At 45.0% G+C, this 23,547-nt stretch overlaps 1 protein-coding gene across 3 annotated transcripts; it reads left to right on the top strand.

Moving 5' to 3' along the window:
* The first annotated feature begins 14,447 nt into the window (after nt 1–14,447).
* Nucleotides 14,448–17,510, top strand: ATP5MC1 (ATP synthase membrane subunit c locus 1). Of its 3 annotated transcripts, none has more exons than XM_030296658.1 (5): nt 14,448–14,518; nt 15,067–15,114; nt 15,997–16,074; nt 16,781–16,959; nt 17,289–17,510. In XM_030296658.1, exons 2-5 carry the CDS (start codon nt 15,076–15,078, stop codon nt 17,401–17,403), a joined length of 411 nt encoding a protein of 136 aa, XP_030152518.1. In that variant the 5' UTR covers nt 14,448–14,518; nt 15,067–15,075; the 3' UTR covers nt 17,404–17,510. The 3 variants fall into 3 exon arrangements, with proteins under 3 accessions (XP_030152518.1, XP_030152517.1, XP_030152519.1); XM_030296657.1 differs by having other exon boundaries at nt 14,512–14,587; XM_030296659.1 differs by lacking the exon at nt 14,448–14,518 and adding an exon at nt 14,648–14,714.
* The last annotated feature ends 6,037 nt before the right edge of the window (nt 17,511–23,547 follow it).

Genomic DNA, 23,547 nt, shown 5'->3' with positions numbered 1-23,547 from the left:
CATCTCACACAACCTCTGGGGACACCACTTACGACAACACTGTTGGACCCAGGGTCAAGGTGGGGACAGCATAATCTGTCCCTTGTAAATAACACTCCCCTCTTGTGCCTGGAAAGTAATCTATCATTATGTTGTGGGTTTGGCACTAAGTGAATGTTCGATTTCCTGTCTTCTGGTTCTCCCGATGGTTTCAAAACCAATCCTTGCTTGAATCATAATTTCAGAGAATTTGCAAAGTGATGATGTTCAAGTTCTAGGTTATTCAATAAAGTTTTTCCTTATCAGCTGGTCTGTTTGACTCTCCTAAAATACATTTCCTACTTGAAAGACAAGATAAATGCCCATTTATTTTTCTTTCATTGCCAATTTTCAAAGCAAGTTTTAGTTAAACAGCCAGATGAAATGGTGACAAAGCACTATGTTCTTAAACCCACCCACCCACCCCCCGTCAGCTTTCACACCGGGGATCCACTGAATTTCTCTTGCAAAATTCACCAATGGCCTGTAGGCTGCTACATTCAGAAGTCAAGTCTAGGAAGTCAAGTCTAGGGGTGTCTGGGTAGTTTAGCGGGTTAAGCATCCGACTCTTGATCTCAGCGCATGTCTTGATCTCAGAGTTCAAACTCGGCACCGGGCTCGGTGCTTGGGTGTGACGCCTACTGAATAAAAAAAAAAAAGTCAAGTCTAGAACCCACCTAGTTTGATCACTCCCTCCTTGAAACCCTTTCTTCGTTTGACTTTCAAGACAACGCTTTGCTTTAATTATCCTACTTCACTAGCCATTCCTTGTCGTTCGTCTTTGTAAGTTCTCATTTCTCTGGACTCTCGATACTGGAGTGGCTCAAGCTCCCTCCATGAATTTCTCAGTCTACACTCATTCTTTTTTCAACCTTGATCAAAGAGTATATTTTTTTTCAAATTTGCATGCTATTTGTTTACTTATTTATTTTTAAATTTAATTTTTATTTTTTTAAAACATTTTTAATGTTTCTTTTTCTTTTTGAGAGACAGAGCGTGAGCAGGGGAGGGGCAGAGAGAGAGAGGGAGACATAGAATCCGAAGCAGGCTCCAGGCTCTGAGTGGTCAGCACAGAACCCAATATGAGGCTCGAACCCACGGGCGGTGAGATCATGACCTGAGGCAACGTCGGACACCCAACTGACTGAGCCATCCGGGCGCCCCTGACGGTAGTTTTGATTTGCATTTCCCTAATGGCTAACGACTGAGAGCACCTTCTCATGTGCTTATTGGCCATGCATATGGGTTTTTTAATTTTTTTTTACATTTTTATTTATTTTTGAGAGACAGAGAGAGACAGAGCACAAGTGAGGGAGGGGCAGAGAGAGAATGAGACACAGAATCAGAAGCAGGCTCCAGGTTCTGAGCTGTCTGCACAGAGCCTGATGCGAGGCTCGAACTCACAAACTGTGAGATCATGACCTGAGCCACTCAGGAGCCCCCATGTGTATGTTTTTGAAGGGAAGATGTCTCTTCAGATCTTTTGCCTATTTTTTTAAATAGTTTCTTTTTTTAATGTTTATTATTTATTTTGAGAGAGAGAGAATGGGGGATGGGGGGGGGGACAGAGAGAGAGAGACAGAGAGGAATCCCAAGCAGGCTCTGCCCTGTCAGCACAGAGCCTGATGCAGGTCTCAAGCTCACAGACTGTGAGATCATGACCTGAGCCCAAATCGAGCGGTGGATGCTTAACCGACTGAGGCACCCAGGTGCCCTTCTTTTGCCTATGTTTAATTTGGCTTCATCTTTATTACTGAGTCTTATAGAGTTGTTCATATATTTTGACATAAGTCCCTTATCAAACATATATGACTTGCAAACATTTTCTTGCACTCTGTGGGTTGTCCTCTCACCATCATTGTGTGTGTGTGTGTGTGAGCTCTATGCCCAATGTGGCTTCGAACTCACACCCCGAGATCAAGAGCCACATGCTCTACTGTCTGGGCCAGCTGGGCGCCCCGGGTTGTCCTCTCACTGTCTTGATGGTATCCTTTGAAACACAAAGGTTTTAATGTTAATTACATCCAATTTATCTAACTTTTATTTTGTCACTGGGTTTTGGTGTCCTAAGAAAATATGGTGTATCCAAGGTCAGGAAGATTTATACTTATTTTTCTTATTCTTAGAATTATTGCCGTTTTAGCTGTTACGTTTAGATCTGTTATGCATTTTGAACTAATTTTTGTAGCCGGTGTGAGGTAGGGGTCCAGCTTATCCTTTAGGATGTGGATATTGTTTCCCCAGCACCGTTTGTTGACACTGGTATTCTTTCCTCCATTGAGTTGTCTTCGAACCCTTGTTGAAAATGAATCGACTGTAACATGTAAGGATTTAGTTCTGGACTCTTACTTCTTTTACATTGATCTGTCATCTATCCTTATGCTAGTACCGTACTGTCCTGAGTATTGTAGTTTGTAGCAACTTTTTAAATTAGGAGGTATGAGTCTTCACCCTTGTTCTTCTTTTTCAAGATTGTTTTTGCTGTTGTTGGGTGCCTTGCATTTGCATTCGAATTTTGGCATCAACTCTTCAATGTCTGCAAAGAAGTCAGCTGGGATTTTGGATAGGGATTGCGCTGAATCTGTAGATCAACTTGGGAGGATTGTCCTCTTAACAATGTTAAGTTTTCCAATCCCATAAGCCTGGAATATCTTTCCACTTATGTAAGTCTTTAATTTCTTTCTAATTTCTCTCAATAACTTTTGTACTTTTCAGTGTACAAGTCTTATACTTAATTTGTTAAGTTTATTTCCAGTAACTTTATTCTTTTGGATGCTATTACAAATGCAATTGTTTTCTTAATTTCATTTTTTAGATTGTTCATTGCTAGTGTATGGAAATACAATCAATTTTTGTATATTTATCTTGTGTTCTGCCACCCTTGCTTGAACTTATTCTAGTAGATTCAGGAGAATTCTTCAAGAATATAAAAGACCATGTCAGGGGCTCCTAGGTGGCTCAGTTGGCTGAGTGTCCAACTCCTGATTTCAGCTCAGGTCATGATCCCAGGGTCATGGGATTGAGACTGTGTTGGGCTCTGCACTGAACATGAACACTGCTTCAGATCCTCTCTCCCCTCTCTCTCTCCCTCCCCCCATTTGCTCTCTCTGTCAAATAAAATAAAAACTTTAAAAAAATTTTATAGGCAGCTCTTTCTGCCCATGGTCCTGCCCCCATGCTTTAAAAAAAAACACCTTTTAGCACTGAAAAAAAAGTTTATGAAAAATGAAAATAAAAGATCATGTCAGGGTGCCTGGTCAGCTCAGTCCAGAAAGTGTGTGACTCTTGATCTCAGGGTCGTCAGTTCGAGCCCCGTGTTGGATGCAGAGATCAGATAGGTAGATAGATAGATAGATAGATAGATAGATAGATAAGTCATCTGCAAATAGAGATAGTTTTACTTTTTACTTTTTTTTTGTTGTTTGTTTGTTTTGTTTTAATGCTTATTTATTTTTGAGACACAGAAAGAGAGCGTGAGGGACCAGGGAGGGGGTGCGGTGGGCAGAGAGACGGAGACAGAGGATCTGAAGCAGGCTCTGTGCTAACCTCAGAGAGCCCAACGTGGGGCTTGAAACCATGAACCAAGAGACCATGACGTGAGCTGAAGTCGGACGCTTAACCTACTGAGCCACCCAGGTGCCCCACTTCTTCCTTCCTCATATGAGTGTCTTTTATTTCTTTTTCATTCCTAATTTCCCTGGCTATACCCTCCAACCACAATATTGAATAGAAGTGGTGAAAGCAGAAATCTTTGTCCTGTTTCTGTTCTTGGGGGGAAAGCACCAGTCCTTCACCATTAAGTATGATGTTGGCTGTGAGTTTTTCGTAGATAGGCTTTATCAAGCTGATGAAATTCCCTTCTATTCTAGTTTACTGAATGTGTTTATCATGGAAGTACGTTGCATTTTGTCAATGCTTCTTCTGTATCTATGGAGATGGTTGTGGGGTTTTTGATCTTTACTCTATTAACATGCTATACGCATTGTTGGGGTTTTTTTAAATGTTTTATTTATTTTTGAGAGAGAGAGAAAGAGACCACGAGTGAGGGAGGGGCAGAGAGAGAGGGAGACACAGAATCCGAAGCAGGCTCCAGGTTCCGAGCTGTCAGCACAGAGCCTGATGCGAGGCTCAAACTCATGAGCTGTGACATCATGACCTGTGCCAAAGTCGGACATTTCACTGACTGAGCCACCCAGGTGCCCCTACATTGTTTTTGTACCTTAGACCAACCTTACACTTCTAGTGTAAAACCCATTCACTTACGGCATATAATCCTGTTTAAATGTTGCTGGATATGGTTTGTTATTTTGTTGAGGCCCCTTGCATCCAAAAGATATTTGGTGTGTAGTTTTCTTCTCTTGTGATCTTTTTATCTGGTTTTGGAATCAGGGTAATACAGATTTCATAGAATGATTGAGAAGTGCTGCTTCTTAAGCTCTTCTATATTTTAAAGAGTTTGTAAAGGAAGGGTGCCCTGGCTGGCTCAGTCTGTAGAGCATGTAACTCTTGATCTTGGGGTCATGAGCTCGAGCCCCATGTTGGGCAGAGAGCTTACTTTAAAAAAGGTTTGTGGGCACCCGGGTGGCTCAGTGGGTGAAACATCCAACGCTTGATTTGGGCTCAAGTCATGAACTCACAGTTCATGAGTTCAAGCCCCATCCAATTCTCTGCTGTCAGAGTGGATCCTCTGTCTCCCTCTCTCTGCCCCTACTCCACTCATTCCCTCTCTCCTCTCTCTCTCTCTCTCTCTCTCTCTCTCTCTCAAAATAAATAAGCATTAGGGGTGCCGGGGTGGCTCAGCCAGTTGAGCATCTGACTTCGGCTCAGGTCTGATCTCACATTCTGTGAGTTCAAACCCCATGTTGGGCTCTGTGCTGACAGCTCAGAGCCTGGAGCCTGCTTGAAATTCTGTGTCTCCCTCTCTCTCTGCCCCACCCCTGCTGCTCTCTGTCTCTCAAAAATGAATAAACGTTAAAAAAATTTTTAATAAATAAAAATACATACATACATAAAGAGTTTGTAGAGAATTAATATTAGTTCTTTAAGTGTTTGGTAGAATTCACTGGTGAAGCCATCTGGACCTGAGCTGCTCTTTTGGGGAGTTTTTAAATTATGGATTCGATCTCTTGTTATAGATCTGTTGAGATTTTCTATTTCTTCTTAAGTCAGTTTCAGTAGTTTGTGTCTTTCTAGGAATTTGCCCATGTCATCTAAGTTCTGTAATTTGTTGGAATTTAACTGTTCATAGTATTTCCTTATAATCCATTTTATTTCTATATTGTCAATCTCGTCAAAGAATCAATTTTTAGTTTTGTTGATTTTATTTACCATCTATTTCCCATTTCATTTATTTTCATGTTATCTTTATTATTTCCTTCCTTCTGCCTGCTCTGGGTTTAGTTTTCTTCTCTTTTCTAGTTTCTTTTTTTTTTTTTTTCAACGTTTATTTATTTTTGGGACAGAGAGAGACAGAGCATGAACGGGGGAGGGCAGAGAGAGAGGGAGACACAGAATCGGAAACAGGCTCCAGGCTCCGAGCCATCAGCCCAGAGCCTGACGCGGGGCTCGAACCCACGCCGAGATCGTGACCTGGCTGAAGTCGGACGCCCAACCGACTGCGCCACCCAGGCACCCCTCTTTTCTAGTTTCTTAATGTGGAATAGCAGGTTATTGATTGGAGATCTTGCCTCTTTTTTTTTATTTTTTTTTTAATGTTTATTTATTTTTGAGACACAGAGAGACAGAGCATGAACGGGGGGGGCAGAGAGAGAGGGAGACACAGAATCGGAAGCAGGCTCCAGGCTCTGAGCCGTCAGCCCAGAGCCCGACTCGGGGCTGGAACTCACGGACCGCGAGACCGTGACCTGAGCCGAAGTCGGACGCCTAACCGACTGAGCCACCAGGCGCCCCTTGCCTTTTTTTTGCAAGCCTTAAGCTGCATCCTATAAAGTTCAGTACATTATGCTTTCATTTTCATTCATCTTACAGTAGTTTTTAATTTCCCTCATGATTTCTTCTTTGATACATTGGTTATTTAGGAGCATGTGTTTAATTCCCACATATTTATGATTTTTTTTCTTTTGTGTCAAGTAGATATTTCTAGTATGTGATTTTATTTTTTTTTTTAAGTTTATCGTTCATTTGAGAGAGAGAGAAAGAGCAGGGGAGGGGAGAGAGAGAGATAGAGAGAGAGAGAATCTCAAGCAGGCTCCTAGCCACCAGTGCAGAGCCCAATTTAGGGCTCAAACTCACAAACCATGAGATTATGACCTGAGCCGAAACTAGGAGTCAGACACTTAACCAACTGAGCCACCCAGGCACCCTCTCGTATATCATTTTACTTCTCTTGTTTCTTATACTGTATTTTTTGAGTTATTACTTAGTGGCTGCCCTAGGGATTACAATTAACAGCTTAATTTAAAATAGTCTACTCCAGGGGTGCCTGGGTGGCTCAGTCGGTTAAGCGTCCGACTTCGGCTCAGGTCATGATCTCGTGGTTCGTGAGTTCAAGCCCCGAGTCAGGCTCTGTGCTGATGGCTCAGAGCCTGGAGCCTGTTTCAGATTCTGTGTCTCCCTCTCTCCCTGACCCTCCCCCGTTCATGCTGTCTCTCTCTGTCTCAAAAATAAATAAACATTAAAAAAATTTCTTTTAAATAAACAAAAAAAATAAAATAAAATAAAATAAAATAAAATAGTCTACTCCAGGGGCACCTGGGTGGCTCAGTAGGCTAAGTGTCCAACTTCAACTCAGGTCATGGTCTTGTGGTTCGGAGCTCAAGCCCCATGTTGGGCTCTGCTACGAGCAGAGCCTGCTTTGGATCCTCTGTCCCCCTCTCTCTCTGCCCTCCCCCTGCTTGCATTCTCTCACGCTCTTTCAAAAATAAACATTCTTTAAAAATTAAAAAAAGCAATATAGTTCATATTAATACAAACTTAATTTCGTTGTGTACAAATACTCAAATATAGCTTCATTCCCCCACTCTCCTTTTTACTATTATTGTTATACAAATTACATCTTTAGATATTATAAACCCCGCTAACACAGCTTTATAATTATTGCTTTATGTAATTGCCTTTTAAATCAGATAGAAGAGAAAAGAGTTATAAACAAAACATATTTATATTGTCTTTTATATTTACTAGTGTGTTGACATTTGCTAGAACTCTCTATTCCTTCCTGTGGATCTGGGTTACTGTCTAGTGTCCTACCATTTCAGCGGAAGGACTCCCTATAATATTGCTTGTAGGGCAGTTCTGCTAGTGATCAATTGACTCAATTTTGTCTCTCTGGGAATGCCTCAATTTCTCCTATGGTTGTTGAAGGATAGTTTTGCTAGATATAGAATTCTTGGCTGACGGTCCTTTTCTTCAGTGCTTTGAATATCATCCCACTGTCTTCTGGCCTCAATAGTTTCAGGTGAGAAATCAGCTGTAAATCTTTGGGGACTTACCCATGATGAGTTGCTTTCCTCTTGCTGTTTTCGAGATTCTCTCTTTGTCTAGGTCTTTTCACAGTTTCGCTATGATACTTCCAGGTGCGATACATTCTTTCTTTGATGATCTCATCCAGTCTCAGGATGTTAAATGCCAACTATTTACTGATGACTCCCATCGATATTTCAAACCCAGACTCCTCAGGATTCCAGACTCATATAGTCAAAAGCCTACTCGTCGTCTTCACTGGAATCATTACCTCAAACTGATAGGGTAAAATGGAGATCCTAATCCTGCTTTCAAAAAAACAAATGCTCTGATCACAGTCAAAACTTACCCCTTTGATGGCAAATCCATCACCCCAGCTGTTCAGGCTAGAAAGCACGGAGTATTTAACACAGGGCTGTTGCACTTGTTTTTTGGAACACTTGTCCCCCAGATATCCTTATATCTTACTCTTCTCCTTCAAATCTTGTTCACAGGTTACCTTCTCAGTGAAATTTTCCATTCTAATAAGTTTCTTCCTCCCTCTGTGGTAAGGATTTCATCGAAGATTTAATATCTTCTCTTTGTAGAGTGGCCTGTAGTTTCACTAAAATGAGAATAGTGTGGATTTTTCTTTTTTTATACTTATCTATTTGGGATTTGTTGAGATTCCTTAACCACAGGATTCATGTATTTCATCAGTCTGAAAATTTCTCAGCCACGATATTTTTAAATATTGTCTCTTTCCCATTCTCTCTATTCTTCCTTCTAAATTCTAATCAGATGAATGTTAGCTCTCATTTGGCCCTTCATGTTTCTTAAACTCTTTTTCATATTTTTGTTCTTTTATTTCTCTGTGCTTCATTCTGAACATTTTCCTCAGATCTATTTTCCAATTTGCTAATTTTTCCTTCAGCTGTTATTAATCTCTTGTTTAACCTATCCATTTTTTTTATTTCAATGCTGCATTTCTTTTTTCTTTTTTTTTTTTTTTTAAGATTTTGTTTTAGGCAATCTCTGTATCTGATGTGGGGCTCGAACTACAACCCAAGATCAAGAGTCACACACTCCACTGGCTGAGCCAGCCAGGCACCCGTGTAGTTTTTTAAGTTTCATTTATTTCTTTTTCAAATCTGTGAGTTCTTTTATATCATCTTGATCTCTTTGTTATTATTATTCCTTATGTTCTGAGTACTTTAAAAAGCATTTAAAAGTATGTAACATACTTAATTTTAAACAACAACAAAGGCATCAGTGACACTATATGCCAAGCACTGTATTAGACAATATTATTACTCATTTCTTTTCATACATCCCTGAATGGAAATGGAGGCACAGAGAAGCTAATCAACTTACCCAAGGTCACCCGGATGTAAATACAGCACTTGGAGTATAATCTAGGCAGGGCGACTTTAGAACCTATACCTTAAACCACTGTACCTTACTGCCTCTTTTATAGTTGAGTTGTCATCTGAAAAATTATGTTATCCGAAATCCTTGCTGTTTGCTACGTTTTGTCATCCTTGCTCATTGTGAATTCTTTATGCAGATCACTTTTCAGTTATTGTGGGAATCTTGCATGGGTCAGGGAAGTTTACACTGTTTCAGCCCAAGGGCATCCCTGTCCAGACTACTTTTTTTTTTTTTAACGTTTTAATTTAGAGAGAGAGAGAGAGAGAGCATGTGCATGTATGCTTGAGCAAGGAAGGGGCAGAGAGAGAGGGAGACAAAGGATCCAAAGTGGGCTCTGTACTGAGCCCAATGAGCCCAATGCGGGGCTCGAACTCACTAACCGTGAGATCACGACCTGAGCCAAAGTCGGCATTCAACTGGCTGAGCCACCCAGGCACCCCAGAACCATTTTTAATGCCAATTCCTTATCTTGGACATTCCTAGACAATAGGGTATTGATTTTTTTTTAATTGTGCTTGCTTATATTTATTTATTTATTTATTTATTTAATCTCTACACCCAACATGGGGCTTGAACTCACGACCCCAAGATTAAGAGTCACATGCTCGGGGCTCCTGGGGGGCTCAGTCAGTTAAGCACTGACTGACTCTTGGTTTCAGTCAATCTCACAACTCGTGATTTTGAGCCCCACATCAGGCTCTGTGCTGACAACGCAGAGCCTGCTTGGGATTCTCTCTCCCTCCCTCTGTCTCTCTGCCCCTCCTGTGTGTGTGTCTCTCTCTCAAGATAAACTTAAAAAAAAAGATTCACACACTCTATCCACTGAGCCAGCCAAGCACCCAACAGGGTATAGACTTGAATTCAAAATCAACACAAAAAATCATCTTGTAGTTACAAATTCTCAGGAAAGTTTTCTGTGTGTTTTTTTCTTTTTTAATGACTATTTATTTTTGAGACAGAGAGAGAGAGGGACAGCATGAGTGGGGGAGAGGCCGAGAGAGAGGGACACAGTACCTGAAGCAGGCTCCAGGCTCTGAGCGGTCAGCACAGAGCCCAACGCAGGGCTCGAACTCACAAGCCGTGAGATCATGACCTGAGCTGAAATCAGACGCTTAACTGACCGAGCCATCCAGGTGCCCGTGTGTGTGTGTGTGTGTGTGTGTGTGTGTGTGTGTGTTTTAAGTCCACCCTTCAAAGGGTGTAGCCTTTTGAGGGTCTTAGCTTTATTTGGAAATTTCAATTCCAATCCCCTTTCTCACGCAGGCACCAAACTCTTCTGTCCCCTTGGAGGATTCAAACTCAAGCCACTTAATTCCTGCGACTGACCCCCTTTCTCTACTGCACCATATCCCCAGCCATGGCTGCTTCACTTTAACATTACATGTTTACTGCTATGGTTTTATGTTCCTGCTTTGTTTTGGGTCCCTACAGACTTTCCTTACTTTCTTGTGAGCCCAGCTATGCATTTAAAAGCTAGCATTTATCACCATGAGTCATCCTTCCCCCTCCCCCCGAAAAACCCCTCCTTTTATATTTGTTCCTATTGCCGTCACAGAATATATCATCACCAGCAGGGTCATTTGGGAGAGGAGGTTTTTTTTTTTTTTTTTTTTTTTTTGGACTGTGGAAAATTGGTAATTTGATATGATAGAGGACGCATTTTACTTTAGCCGTCAAAAGCAAGGCCATGCACATTAAAAATATATTTGTTCTATTTCATCCTTAGGTAGCATCTACAGGTGTGGCAGGAGGATTTTCAGAATATTTCATCTAGCCACGGTGTCAGAAGTGGAAATGTCGCAGGCGTGTTTGCACTCTGTTCTGGCCGTGGCTGACTGGTCTCAGACCGGCTCTCCCGTGTTTTTCTACGTGTTGTTCACTCTGCCTGGAATAACCTTGTACATTCTCACCCTCTCCCCTGACATATCTAGTTAACTTGTATTTATTCAAAGAACTCAGCCCAGAAATCTTTTTTTTTTTTTTTTTTTTTTTCTTTTCTTCAACCAAGACCTTCCTTGGTTCTGGCCAGATGAAGTTAGTCTCTCCTTCTTTGGATTTTGTGGGTAGTTTCCTTGTGATGCCCATTAAGACGCTCTTGATCTTAATTGCCTGTTTGCGTACTTATTTTCCTGCTGGTTTCGTGCTTGTCTAGGGCGGAAACTGGTATTATTCGTCCCGGCTGAAAAATTGAATTCCTAACGAGGGAGGAACTGGGCTTGAGGGGGAAGAGGGAAGATCTTGAGAGAAGGTGGGTTTGAAGACTCAGAAATGCCTTTGGAAAGAGAGATCTCCTGGCTTGTTATCCACAAGTTTGCTCTTTGCCACTATATCAACAGCATGTCTGTCTATGCAGCAATCCTCTCAGGGTTCCCACAGTTTTTTGGCCTCCTTCAAGACAGCTAGTCTAACCCCAAAATGCCAGGTCCGGATTTGAGGTTTCCCAGCAACTTTTTTTTTTTTTTGGGTGTTTTTTAAAAATGTCTCTTTTCTAACCGTGTATTGCTGGACCTATTAAAAAAAACAATCAATTTTTTGCATTAGAATAAACAGTAGCCATGGTCGATAGCATCCATTCACAGTCTTAAGGTTTGAAACCGACCCTCGGGTCTATTAAAGGAAGCCTTTCAATATCATAGGAATGCTATTTGCCCTTAGCAAACAGAGTTAAAAACTCAATTATAATAAGATACACAAGTATAAACCACTAAGACTTTAGACAAGTATAACGTGAAGTATAAACTGAAATTTAATGCCAATCGGGAAATAATTGCCAACCTCTCATTTATCTAATCAATTTATCTAGCAGAGTTATCTTGTTTCCTTATGACATATTTTCCCATCCTAATAATTTCTCATTACGTGACTAATTAAAGCTTGTCATCTCCAGCTTTGATTACATTTCTACCAAGTTTTAAATTGGAAATGAGGCTTAAAATTTTATTTCCAGGGGCACCTGGCTGGCTCAGTCGGCAGAGCATGTGACTCTTGATCTCGGGCTTGTGAGTTCGAGCCCTGTGCTGCGTGCAGAGATTACTTAAAAATAAATCTTGGGGCGCCTGGGTGGCTCTGTCAGTCAAGCACCTGACTCTTGATTTTGGCTCAAGTCATGATCTCAGTTGTGAGATCGAGCCCTGTCTGGCTCCAAGCTGGGCATGGAGTCTGCTTAAGACTCTCTCTCTCTCTCTCTCTCTCTCTCTAAGGGCCGCTGGGTGGCTCAGTCGGTTAAGCGTCCGGCTTCAGCTCAGGTCACAATCTCACAGCTTGTGGGTTTAAGCCCTGAGTCAGGCTCTGTGCTGAGAGAGCCCGGAGCCTGCTTTGGTTTTGGTGTCTCCCTCTCCCTCTGTCCCTCCCCTGCTCACGTTCTGTCTCTTTCTCTCAAAAATAAACATTTAAAAAAAGAAAAAAAGGTCCTCTATTGTTTTGTTGAGAGAGAATACCCCTCCCCTGCTCATGTGCACACACGAGCTCTCTCTCAAAAATAAATAAATAATAAATAAGTAGATACCATAAAAATAAAATAAACAATCTTGTTGAAAAAGGCATATCTCCCTTTTACAGATAAAGACTGAGTCTTTTTTTTTTTTTCAACATTTATTTATTTTTGGGACAGAGAGAGACAGAGCATGAACGGGGGAGGGGCAGAGAGAGAGGGAGACACAGAATCGGAAACAGGCTCCAGGCTCTGAGCCATCAGCCCAGAGCCCGACGCGGGGCTCGAACTCACGGACCGCGAGATCATGACCTGGCTGAAGTCCGACGCTTAACCGACTGCGCCACCCAGGCGCCCCAAGACTGAGTCTTAAAGAGATCACACAGCAATAGTGATGATGTCAGGATTCGAAACCTGCTAGTTTGACCCCCAAATTCACATTCTAAACATGACATTGAACTGCCTGATTTCCAGCAGGTCACAGGATAAACTTGATAACTTTGAGTGAGTCGGAGTAGAGCTTTATGATAAATGTGTATGTGAAAAACAAACAAACATGCAGACAAAGAGATAATCCACATGAAAATATAATTTATTTTAGAGTTGGAACAGAAAGAGTACATTCACCAATCACTGACCTATGCCTCGTATTTATTTGATTTCATAGTTCTGTAAGGCAAATAGTATGAACCCTGTTTTAACATGTTCCTCGGTTTTACGTGGCCCGAGAACTCCCTTAACCATTAGGTTAATAGCTTCTGGTTTGGACCCAGGCAGACTTGGGTTCAAATACTGACTTTACCTCTAACCAAATACGTCAAACTGAAAAAGCCGTTCTGTGAAATGAGGTAATCTGTAAAATGGGGGTAATAATACCTACTTAAAGGGTTGTCCTAAGGATTAAATCACATAACAGTTGAAGGAACCTGACACAATGCTTGCCATATGGTGAGGCTTCTATCAATGGTAGTTTATAACACTAAAGCCAAGAGAGAGTTGGTAATCTCAGAGATATGCAAATCCAGTTACGTGGTGAAGCCACCATAGGAACTCAAGTCTGTGTCATCCACACTCTTTCCACTACTATGTTGGCAAGCTATTTTAAGTCTCAAGAGTCCAGAGCTCCAACTCTCCAGATGAGTATAATTTTTAATATTTTTCTATTATAAATGTAATATACTCATAAAAATATAAATCAACCTTACTACACAATCCAAAATTAACCATTAATATTTTATTTTCTTCACAATCCAGAATTAACCATTAATATTTTATTTTCTTCCTATCCACATTTTCTGTAAAGGTTTCCTAACTCATATACTTTCACCGGCAACAGTATAGGGCAGGGCTTGGCTCCCATTAATAAAAAGAATTCTGCTCTTTTGATAGATGTCAAATGGTGTGCTTAACCTATATGATTAGCGGAATTAAAAATTCTTTCCTTCAATGTGTATTTCTTCTTTAGCGGATTGCCTGTGCCTGTTCTTTGCTCGTTTTTCTACAGGGGTATTAAGTGTTCATCCTTCGAATTTGCTTTTCACAATACAAAAAATACAAAAAAAAAAAAATAAAAGTCTGGCTGGTAGTCCAGGACTGCTGAACTCCGGCCAAAGGCCACAAAACCCCGATCGCCCACTAGCGAACTTTATAGACCAGCGGGCGCCTTTTTTCTGCAAGGTGGAAGCAAGGCTTCCACAAATCACGAGGGCGCGAATTGCTGCAAAGGCGTTGGCTCTCCCGGCTTCTGGAGGAACGTCTCGCGGGATCTCAGCCGTCCTTTGGGGGCTCGGACTGAACTACAAATCCCGACATACAATGCGCCTCAAGGCCCAAGAGCCCGAATGAAGGCTCAGGTCCAAGGTCATGTGTCTAACTGCGTAAGACGCCCGGTCATCTCTCCCACGCCTTTTTCTGCAGCTTCCACCTTGGCCGCCATTTTGTGAGGGAGGTTATGGAACCTCTGAGCCCCGCCGACTCTATGGTTGAGCTTTTCGGGGATCGACCAATCGGAAGCCAGAGCTCGGAGGAAAACCCCGCCTTCACCCGCATGGAGGCGGGAACTGCCACGAAGCTCCTGTGGAGAGAGAGGGAAGAAGCTGCGGAAAGCCAATAAGAAAGGAGGACTTGAGGACGCTAGCCAATAGGGATGCGGGGGGATTGCGGCCAATGAGAGTGGTGGGACCTCGGGACACGTGGGTGGGGGAGCTGGACGCTGAGACCTAGAGCTAAAGCTGGGAGGTGAGTCAGTCACCTTGAGCGGGGCAAGCGCTGTGGTCGAGCAGGGGCAGCGGGGCAGTGGGAGTGCAGGTGACTTGGGGCCGGAAGCCAGCGATTGGCAGGGGTGTGGGCTGGGCTGTGCGAAAGGGCGTTTGCCCCACGGCCGGGAGAAGCGATGGGCGTCTATATCCTTAACTATTAATGTTAATTCCCAACGGTAATGAGCGATTAACTGTCCCCACTAAGGCGGGCCGAGGACAGCTGTGTAAAATGGGCAAGACTCTGCACGGCACTACCCAGTAGCTGCCTCCAAGTCTTCCCGGGGGACCATCCTCTTTAGCAACATTTCCTTCCTGGGGTTCGGGCCTTTTTCCTCTACTGAAGATCTCCGTGACCTTCCTTTGCAGATCCTTTCGCGCTATCCTCTGACCTCTAATGCCCTCCTCATCTGGGGCACGGTGCAAGGAACAACGTGGTCCAGGGAGGACGGGCGGGGTGTAGGAGACGACCGAAGGGCGCCACTATAAGCAAAAGACTAGGTTGCCAATGAATCTTTTTTTCCTCTGCAGAGTGAGAAAATGCAGACCACCGGGGCACTACTCATTCCTTCTGCTCTGGTAAGCTGCGGCTCCGGTGTGATCTGTAGTGCCCGATGTGGGAGCCATCGATGTTTAATGAATGAACTGAGAGGAGCTTGACATCCTGATGATGTTGGCTCTCTGGGGAGGCCGTAGTGATGCAGTTAACCCCTGTTTATGGAGACTTGTACACCAAGCTTTCTTGGCTTTGGAATGTGATCGGAGTCTGGATATGACCTTTACCCCCATTCTGGCTTGGCCATAGCCGGATAGCCCACGGAGGCAGTCATTCTCAACCTCGGCTGCGTGTTGGAATCATCTGGGGAGCTTTAAAAAATCCTGATGGCCAGGCTACACCCTATGGTGGTGGAATCCATGCATCTGTATTTTTTAGAACTCCCCAGGTGATTTTCATGTTCAGCCATGTTTGAGAACCACTGCCTTCCACTGAAATATTTCAAGAAAGCCACGTTACAGAGGGCTCTGCTTAGATGGTTGTTTCAGGAGCCTCATCAGGCTTACTGGCCCTGTCCATTCAGGGAGTGTAACAGTGAGTACACTTCAACGAAATAAGATTTCCCCCTTCTGATTCTTTGGTGATCTGGCTCCAAACCCTCCTACCCGGTTTGATGTTAGTGTGGGTTCTTGTTCCCTTCTGACATACCGACAAGGGCTGTGCCCATGGAAGTGAACTTTGGTACCTGCTTTTAAATGGGAAAGTTGCCACTGCCAACTACACCTGGGTCTCGGGCAGCGGTCTCTGGTGCAGGCCTATCTGGTAGGAACAGGAATACATTAATTGACCTTGAAATATATTGGGCTTTTTCCTGTTGGTAATTGTAGTTGTTTTTGACAGAAGTTTGGCGTGTGGGTTTTTCTGTACCCCTTGCTTGATCTGGAGCATGTGTTTTCACTTTGCAGATCCGCTGTTGTACCAGGGATCTCATCCGGCCTGTGTCTGCATCCTTGTTGAGTAGGTCAGAGATCCCATCTAAACAGGTAAAGGAATATGGGCCCTCTTATAAATTTGCCCAGGGGCACCTGGCTGGCTCAGACGGTGGAGCATGTGACTCTTTATCACAGGGTTGTACGTTTGACAACGTCCCTACGACGGGTGTAGAGATTACTTAAAAATAAAATCTTGGGAGGGGCGCCTGGGTGGCTCAGTCGGTTAAGCGTCCGACTTCGGCTCAGGTCATGATCTCACAGTTCGTGAGTTCGAGCCCCGCGTTGGGCTCTGTGCTGACAGCTCAGAGCCTGGAGCCTGCTTCACATTCTGTGTCTCCCTCTCTCTCTGCCCCTTCCCTGCTCATGCTGTGTCTCTCTGTCTCAAAAATAAATAAACATTAAAAAATAAATAAAATAAAATCTTGGGAAAGAATTAATTTCTCCAGAGAGGGGTTCTTCAAGATAGTGGACTGCGGGCCAGAGGGGGAGGACAGACAACCCATGGTGCCTTAACAGTTCTAAGTGCCCCAAGGTGAGAGCACCGGAGGTGAGAAGTTTGCAAAAGTGAGGAGGTCTCCCTGGCCCTGGTCTGAAAATGGGCCCTGAGACTAATTCCCGGCATGCCCTGCAACCTGGGCAGGCTATACCTGCCAGGCAGTTTGCCAACGGTTTCAGGGCCCTGGTAGGTCGGGTCGGGATGGAGTCAGCCACCTGTCCTTAGGCCTCACTACCTCTCCTTCCCGACTTGCCCCTCTAGCCGTCCTACCGCAGCTCCCCGCTCCAGGTGGCCCGGCGGGAGTTCCAGACCAGTGTCGTCTCCCGGGACATTGACACAGCAGCCAAGTTTATTGGCGCCGGGGCTGCCACAGTTGGTGTGGCTGGCTCAGGGGCTGGCATCGGAACAGTGTTTGGCAGCCTGATCATTGGCTATGCCAGGTAAGATGGGGGGTGGCCTAGAGCATCTCCTAACAAATGCCACCCTGTCTGGGAGAGGCCTTAGTGGGAGCTCCCACTAGCTTGGGGGGGATTTCATCGACCTCCTGTTCTCTCCAGGGATCTCCGAATCAGAATTTAAATACATTTCCAGCCTGACTCATTTAAACTTAACCTTGTTGGCACGCTGCTTCCCTGTCCAGATCCCCAGGATATAGACAGGCTAGGCCCTTTCCCGGTTTCAGCAGCCCCCAGTCACCTAACTGACGCATGTCCTCTCTCCCTCCCCTCTTCTCTCCCCTTGGCTGGCATCGATCTCTTGTCCCTGGCAGGAACCCGTCTCTCAAGCAGCAACTCTTCTCCTATGCCATTCTGGGCTTTGCCCTGTCTGAGGCCATGGGGCTCTTCTGTTTGATGGTCGCCTTCCTCATCCTCTTCGCCATGTGAGGTTCCACGAGGGTCGCCCACCCGTCCCTGCTGCTTGGACTTCAGGCCGTGCCTGGTGCTGGAGTGTGCTAAGCTTTACCATTAAACACAACGTTTCTGTAAACCCATATGCCTGCGCCTCTCTCCTTTGCCCCTGGGGGGTGGGGGGGGAGGGGCTTGGTGGAAAGGAGGGACAGGGCAGCGCGATCGGGTCACCAGTTGGTGGTTTGGAACTCCCCGGGGCTGAGAAATAGCACTGCAGTGATGTAAGAACATGGAGGGTTCCCTTCGCTCCCGGACGGAGCACGGACTTGTCTGAGTGATTGGTGCTTGTTTTTCCCTTCAAATTTAATACAACAATAGGTCACCCTTTCGAGGGGCCTAATTTGCACCAAGGTCTCATCCAAGTGTTTTACGAGCGTGTCAGCCACCCTAGAATTCTAGGTACAGTGGTTATACCTGTTTGGCACATGAGGGGACCGAGGCTTAGGGAAGCACAGCGTAACGCGTCCAGTGTGACAGAGCTGGTAAGGGGAAGAACTGGGGAGCCCACCTCAGGCCTTTAACCCTTTAACTGCCTGTGTTGTCCCGTCTGTTTTCACTGTGGCCACACGATGAAGGTGGCACGGACAGGGAAACCGTCCCAAAGAAGTTACAGAGGCCCGGTGGAAAGAAATGGAGGGGGGCCTCCCGGCTGCGTTTAGCCCCGCTTGTACGTTTCATTTTCATTCTCAATTAGCCTTCTTTGAGTGTGTGTGAACGTTCCGGGAGGTACAGTCCCTTTTCTTGGGAGAATTTACAATCTTAGCCTTGGGAGGGGTAAGAAGGGTGAGGTTTTTTTTGTTTGTTTGTTGTTTGGTTTTGTTGGGATTTTTTTTTTTTTTTTTTTTTTTTGTGTTGGTTGGTTGGTTTTTTGTTTTACCAACTAACGAATTGCTTAGAGAGCCTTGCGCCCATCTTTATCTCAGCCTGTGCCCAGCAGGCTTCCCCAGCTTGGCTAACGTGGGGATGACCGCCCAGCTGGTAAGTCCACAGCGGCTGCTTCCATTAGCTACAGCCCGAGCAAAACGTACCACGCTTTGTCTCCAATTGGATGGCTTCTAAAGGAGTAAAAGTGGGGTCCGCTTGTGAAAACCCTATCCCTCAACTTCACTCACAACTTGGGGGAGACCGCGAAACCAAGAATATCCCTAATTAACGTCAAGAACACCTTCTTAGCTGAAGGGCAGCTAGCAAAGAGGGTTAAAGACCAAAAACTGTGAGTTTAATAAGAATGGATTGAATTGATACGCAAAGAACAATCCTCAAGTGGTAAATAAACACCCTCCTAGTTGTCCCTGGTAAGGCAAGGAAATCTAAGGTCCTGCCCTTAAGGAGTTTGGGGCCTGAAGAGAGTCCTTAAACCATGAACAGTATTGCAGGACCGTGAACAGTAAACGTGAATACCTGGGTATGAAAGCTGCGTGCTAGGGGTGCCTGGGTGGTTCAGTCGGTTGAGCGGCCGACTTCGGCTCAGGTCATGATCTCACGGTCCGTGAGTTCAAGCCCCGCGTCGGGCTCTGCGCTGACAGCTCGGAGCCTGGAGCCTGTTTCAGATTCTGTGTCTCCCTCTCTCTGACCCTCCCCGTTCATGCTCTGTCTCTCTCTGTCTCAAAAATAAATAAACGTTACAAAATTAAAAAAAAAAAAAAGCCGCGTGCTATAGATGAGGAAAAGCAAGGAAGCTAGTGTGTAATAACATCAGCTAACGTTTGAGGACCTGTATGTCTGGCATAGTGCTAAGCACTTTCTGTGAATGGCTTCCAACATCCCTATGAAATAAGTCATTTGGGGGTAAGGAAAAAGAAAGGCAGGTGTGGGGACCTGTGAAAGGCACGCAGCAGATTAGTGAAGCCGGAATTCAAATTCCAGAACCCAGGCTCTTAGCACTGTGCCGATTCCTCTAAGCTTCACAGAAGTTCACCGACGTGCTCCGTGTCACACACAGCAGGCCATGGATTCCAGTCCAGGCCCCTCTAAGATTCATTCAACAAGCGATGGTCGGCTACCACAGGGTTTCTCAACCTTGGCACGTCTGGGGCCAGACGATTCATTGTTGTGGTGGGTTGTCCTGCTTTGGTCCTCTTAGCCTCTTTACCTTAAGTGATTCTCTCAAGGTTGTCCACAGCAAGCCAGTGACAGACCCTGAAGCGAGCCCAGGTATCTCCAAGCAAAAGACAAGGAATGGAACTAAGGTCGAACTGGCCGCCGAGGTGTCCCCAAGGGAGCAATGGATTAACTGGTAATGTTATGAAAACGGAACGGAGTAACCCTCTGGGATGTCAGGCTGGCATCCTTGCCAGGTCGCTACCCTCTAATGGTAATCAAGGCGTGGCCTCCAGGGAAGATGGTTTTTGCCAAGGGGCTGGCGGGAATTTACCTTGGTCATCGGCTCCAAACAGCCTTGGAATCGCTGGACTTACGAGTCTAAATCAGCCAAGTTGAGAAGGTAGTTGGTGGACCCGTGGAACCCTAGAGAATCAGGGGAGAATGCTCCCCCACCTGTAGCAAGGCTAGTCAGTCCATTACCAATGAGATTCTTTAGTCTATGGTCCGGGTGGAGCCATTTTGCTTAGTGCAAAATATTGGTAAGTAGACACAGAGGTGTATTGAGAGAGGACCCATTATGTTCATCATATTCATTATATTCTCAAGAGAGGTAGTGACCACTACCTTAAGAGTTCAGCATGGATTTGGGAGTCAGAGGGGAGTGCAAACGCCATCCCTGCCACTTCCTAACTGGGTGGTTCACTCCCCTGAGACTCAATTTCCTCATCTCTAAAATGGGGATGAGGACAATTCATGGTGTTTGGGACAACCACGTGAGCTAATACAAGTAAACACATACAAAAAACAATTTAATATAGCTATTATTACTTAGAAGCCTCAAACCGCCAGTCCAAGTTCTGAGTTTTCCTTTTAGTCCAGGGTTTATGACCTGGATGGGAGCTCTTAATCTATCCCTGGCATCGAGCCCAAGACCAAAGGCCGGGGGCCCTGTAGGGAAAGGACTGCTCCGGAGGGGCACAGGACTTTGGGGAAGGGAGGAGAAGGATCTTCATGATTTATCTTTTTTAGACAGGGTGGAGTGACCTGAACTCTAGGACACTCGCTGGCCTCTGTCCTTGGGGAGGACACTTGCCTTGAGGTCATGAGCAAGGTGCTACCAAATTTTGTTGCACTAAGAGATGGCTCAGTGCAGGGCACTCTCCAGTGCTTGGATCCAAATTCAGGTGGGAAGATGGCTTAGTTGGTCATCTATCCCCAGAGGACATGGGAGAGGCTTCAGAAGGCACACTCCTGCCCTCTGGCCACGTTGCCAGAAAAGCCGCCAGGTGTTTTCTTTTTTTTTATTTTTTTTTTTCAATGTTTATTTATTTTTGGGACAGAGAGAGACAGAGCATGAACGGGGGAGGGGCAGAGAGAGAGGGAGACACAGAATCGGAAACAGGCTCCAGGCTCTGAGCCATCAGCCCAGAGCCTGACGCGGGGCTCGAACTCCCGGACCGTGAGATCGTGACCTGGCTGAAGTCGGACGCTTAACCGACTGCGCCACTCAGGTGCCCCGACCGCCAGGTGTTTTCTTACAAAAGTTGGTCAACACTGGACGAAGTAATGCCAGCTTGAAACATTCTGCTAGCCTCTTCCTGGCCCTTCTCGTCCCCAGCTTAGAGGCTTCCTGGAGTTCCCCTGGTAAGTGGTGAGCTGGTCCTTTAAGCAGCTGCCATGCTCTACAGCCCGGTCAGGCCTTGACTTGAAGATTCATTGTGCAAGCTTGGCCCAGCCCCTTGGAAAGAAAATGGAGGGGGGGGGGCGGGAGGAGGGAGAATTCTAGACATCATTCATGGCCGGTGGGGGAGGCCAACTGGCTACCGTGGCCTCATTTCCTCTCTGTCCCCAGGTCTGCAGCAGTTACTAGTTCCTAGAGATACAGGATGGGTGCCCCATGTTTTCTGCCCTCGATTATGTCATATGCAGCAGCTAGACAGATGAGTAACCAAACCACTAAAGTAAAAAGTAGGTGCTATAATAAAGGCATGAATTACTCCCGAGGATGGAGTAATTGTAAATGACTAGTTAATAGTAATAATAATACGCCTGGAGGTGGTAAGGTTTGGCAGATAACGTAGTATTTCAACCTGCCTCGAAGATGAGTAAGAATAAGAGTTAATAATTATTGAACATTCACTCCGGCCAGGTATGGTGCACATTCATTCTCACATCATCTCTGCTTTATAGCTACTGTCATGTTACCAATATTACTGATGAGGGACAGAGGCTCAGAGTTTCAATAACTAGGATTTCCCCTGGTAGAGTAGAGGGGAAGAGTATTCCAGATAGAGAAAATATAAGCAAAGGGGCGCCTGGGTGGCTCAGTCGGTGAAGCGTCGGACTTCGGCTCAAGTCATGATCTCGCGGTTCGTGAGTTTGAGCGGGCTCTGCGCTGACAGCTTGGAGCCCGGAGCCCGCTTCGGATTCTGTGTCTCTCTCTCTCTCTGGCCCTTCCCTTCTCAAGCTCTGTCTCTCTGTCTCTCAAAATAAATAAACATTAAAAAATTAAAAAAAAAAAGAAAAAATATGAGCAAAGGCCTGGAGGAGAGACGGTACATGGGCAAATGGGAGGCTAATTATTTGGACGGTGCTTGCCACTCTACAAAACATTTCTGGGATTGTCACACATCATCCTCAGAAAAGCTCTGAGAGGTAGGAATCCTCACCATCCTCTGGATGCAGAAATAGACTCAAAAGAGGATATTTGCGGAGTGGTACAGATGAAGAGCTGGGCTCTCTTTCCTCTGGATCTAAGGTAAATGTTTTCTGTCCATTGAAAACAACAGTCCGGTAGTAAGGAGGGGACCACACCGAGGAACCCTCTCACCCCGTGGGCCAACTTCAGGCCTCTGCAGTCTGGAGCCGTGGAGTAATGGAGTATTGTTTTTCTTGGTGTGAGATTATCAGCGAGTCGACTTTTGACCATCTTCCTAAATAAATACCCAAACAAAATTCCAGAATCCTCTAAACATGAATAAAACATAATCCGAATAGGCAATAGATGCACACAGTGGTTAGAACTTTTTCTCTGGAGGGGCAGCTGGCGGGCTCAGTTGGGTGACTCTTGATTTCGGCTCACATCACGATCTCACGGTTCATGGGTTCAAGCCTTGCCGGGCTCCACTCGGGTAGAGCCTGCTTGGGATTCTCTCTCTGCCCCTCCCCCATTCTCGCGCGCGCGCGCGCGCGCGGCGCGCACACACACACACACACACACACTCAAAATAAATACATTAAAAAAAAAACCAAAACAAAAAACTTTTTCTCTGGAGTCAGACAGATTTGGCTTACAGCCCCAAATCTGTTGCTTGCTCTCAGCGTGACTTGTGTGAAGTGACAGAACCTCTGTAAGCCTCTGTTTTTCCATCTATCAGAAGGGACTAATAATAGTACTTCATAGAGCCGTTGAAAGGAATAAATAAGACAAGGTATACAAAGTACTTGGCACATATTAAGCACTCAATAAATGTCAGCTAAAGAAACAAACGTCGAGCCTCAATAAACGTTCGCCATTATCATGCAAGTCCATGGTCCCTTACTGGAAAATTCACGACACAGTGAAAACTGGACTTCTCTTCTAAAAAACAAGCCGGGCGGCTAAATATAATAGAGTGCGGCTAGTTGTTTGGCTTGTATGAATATTCATACACTTTGCTGTCGAAATACCAATGTTGTTACTGGGTGCTGCTCCAGACCTTCCTGGGAGCGTTACTCTAAATCCTGAAACACATCTGGCCAAGGGTGTCCCGATAAGACTATGAGCCTGTGTTCTTGCCAGGGAGACAAGGGAAAGCTTTTTTAGAAGGCTTCTGTTTTTCTTAGTCCATAAGTATGGTCTTTCACCTTACATGTCTCAGGGGTCTTGAGGAAGCCTCCCAGAATTTAAACTCACAGTCCCTTGATTCCTGTGTATTCAAGGACTTGTGGGAAGAAAAAAAAACAGACACGAGCTTGGAGTCAGGAGGCCTGATTTTTCTTCCTTTTACCAAGCTTCTCTAGGTCTGTTTCGTTATTCCTATGGCAACGCCTAGCAACAGTGCCTGGCATTTAGTAGCCCCTCCATAAATGTATATT

This window comes from Lynx canadensis, chromosome E1 (assembly GCF_007474595.2).
Source record: "Lynx canadensis isolate LIC74 chromosome E1, mLynCan4.pri.v2, whole genome shotgun sequence".
Lineage (NCBI taxonomy): Eukaryota > Metazoa > Chordata > Mammalia > Carnivora > Felidae > Lynx > Lynx canadensis.
Note: the sequence above shows the minus strand (reverse complement) of the source record. Positions and strands in the feature narration are given on the sequence as shown.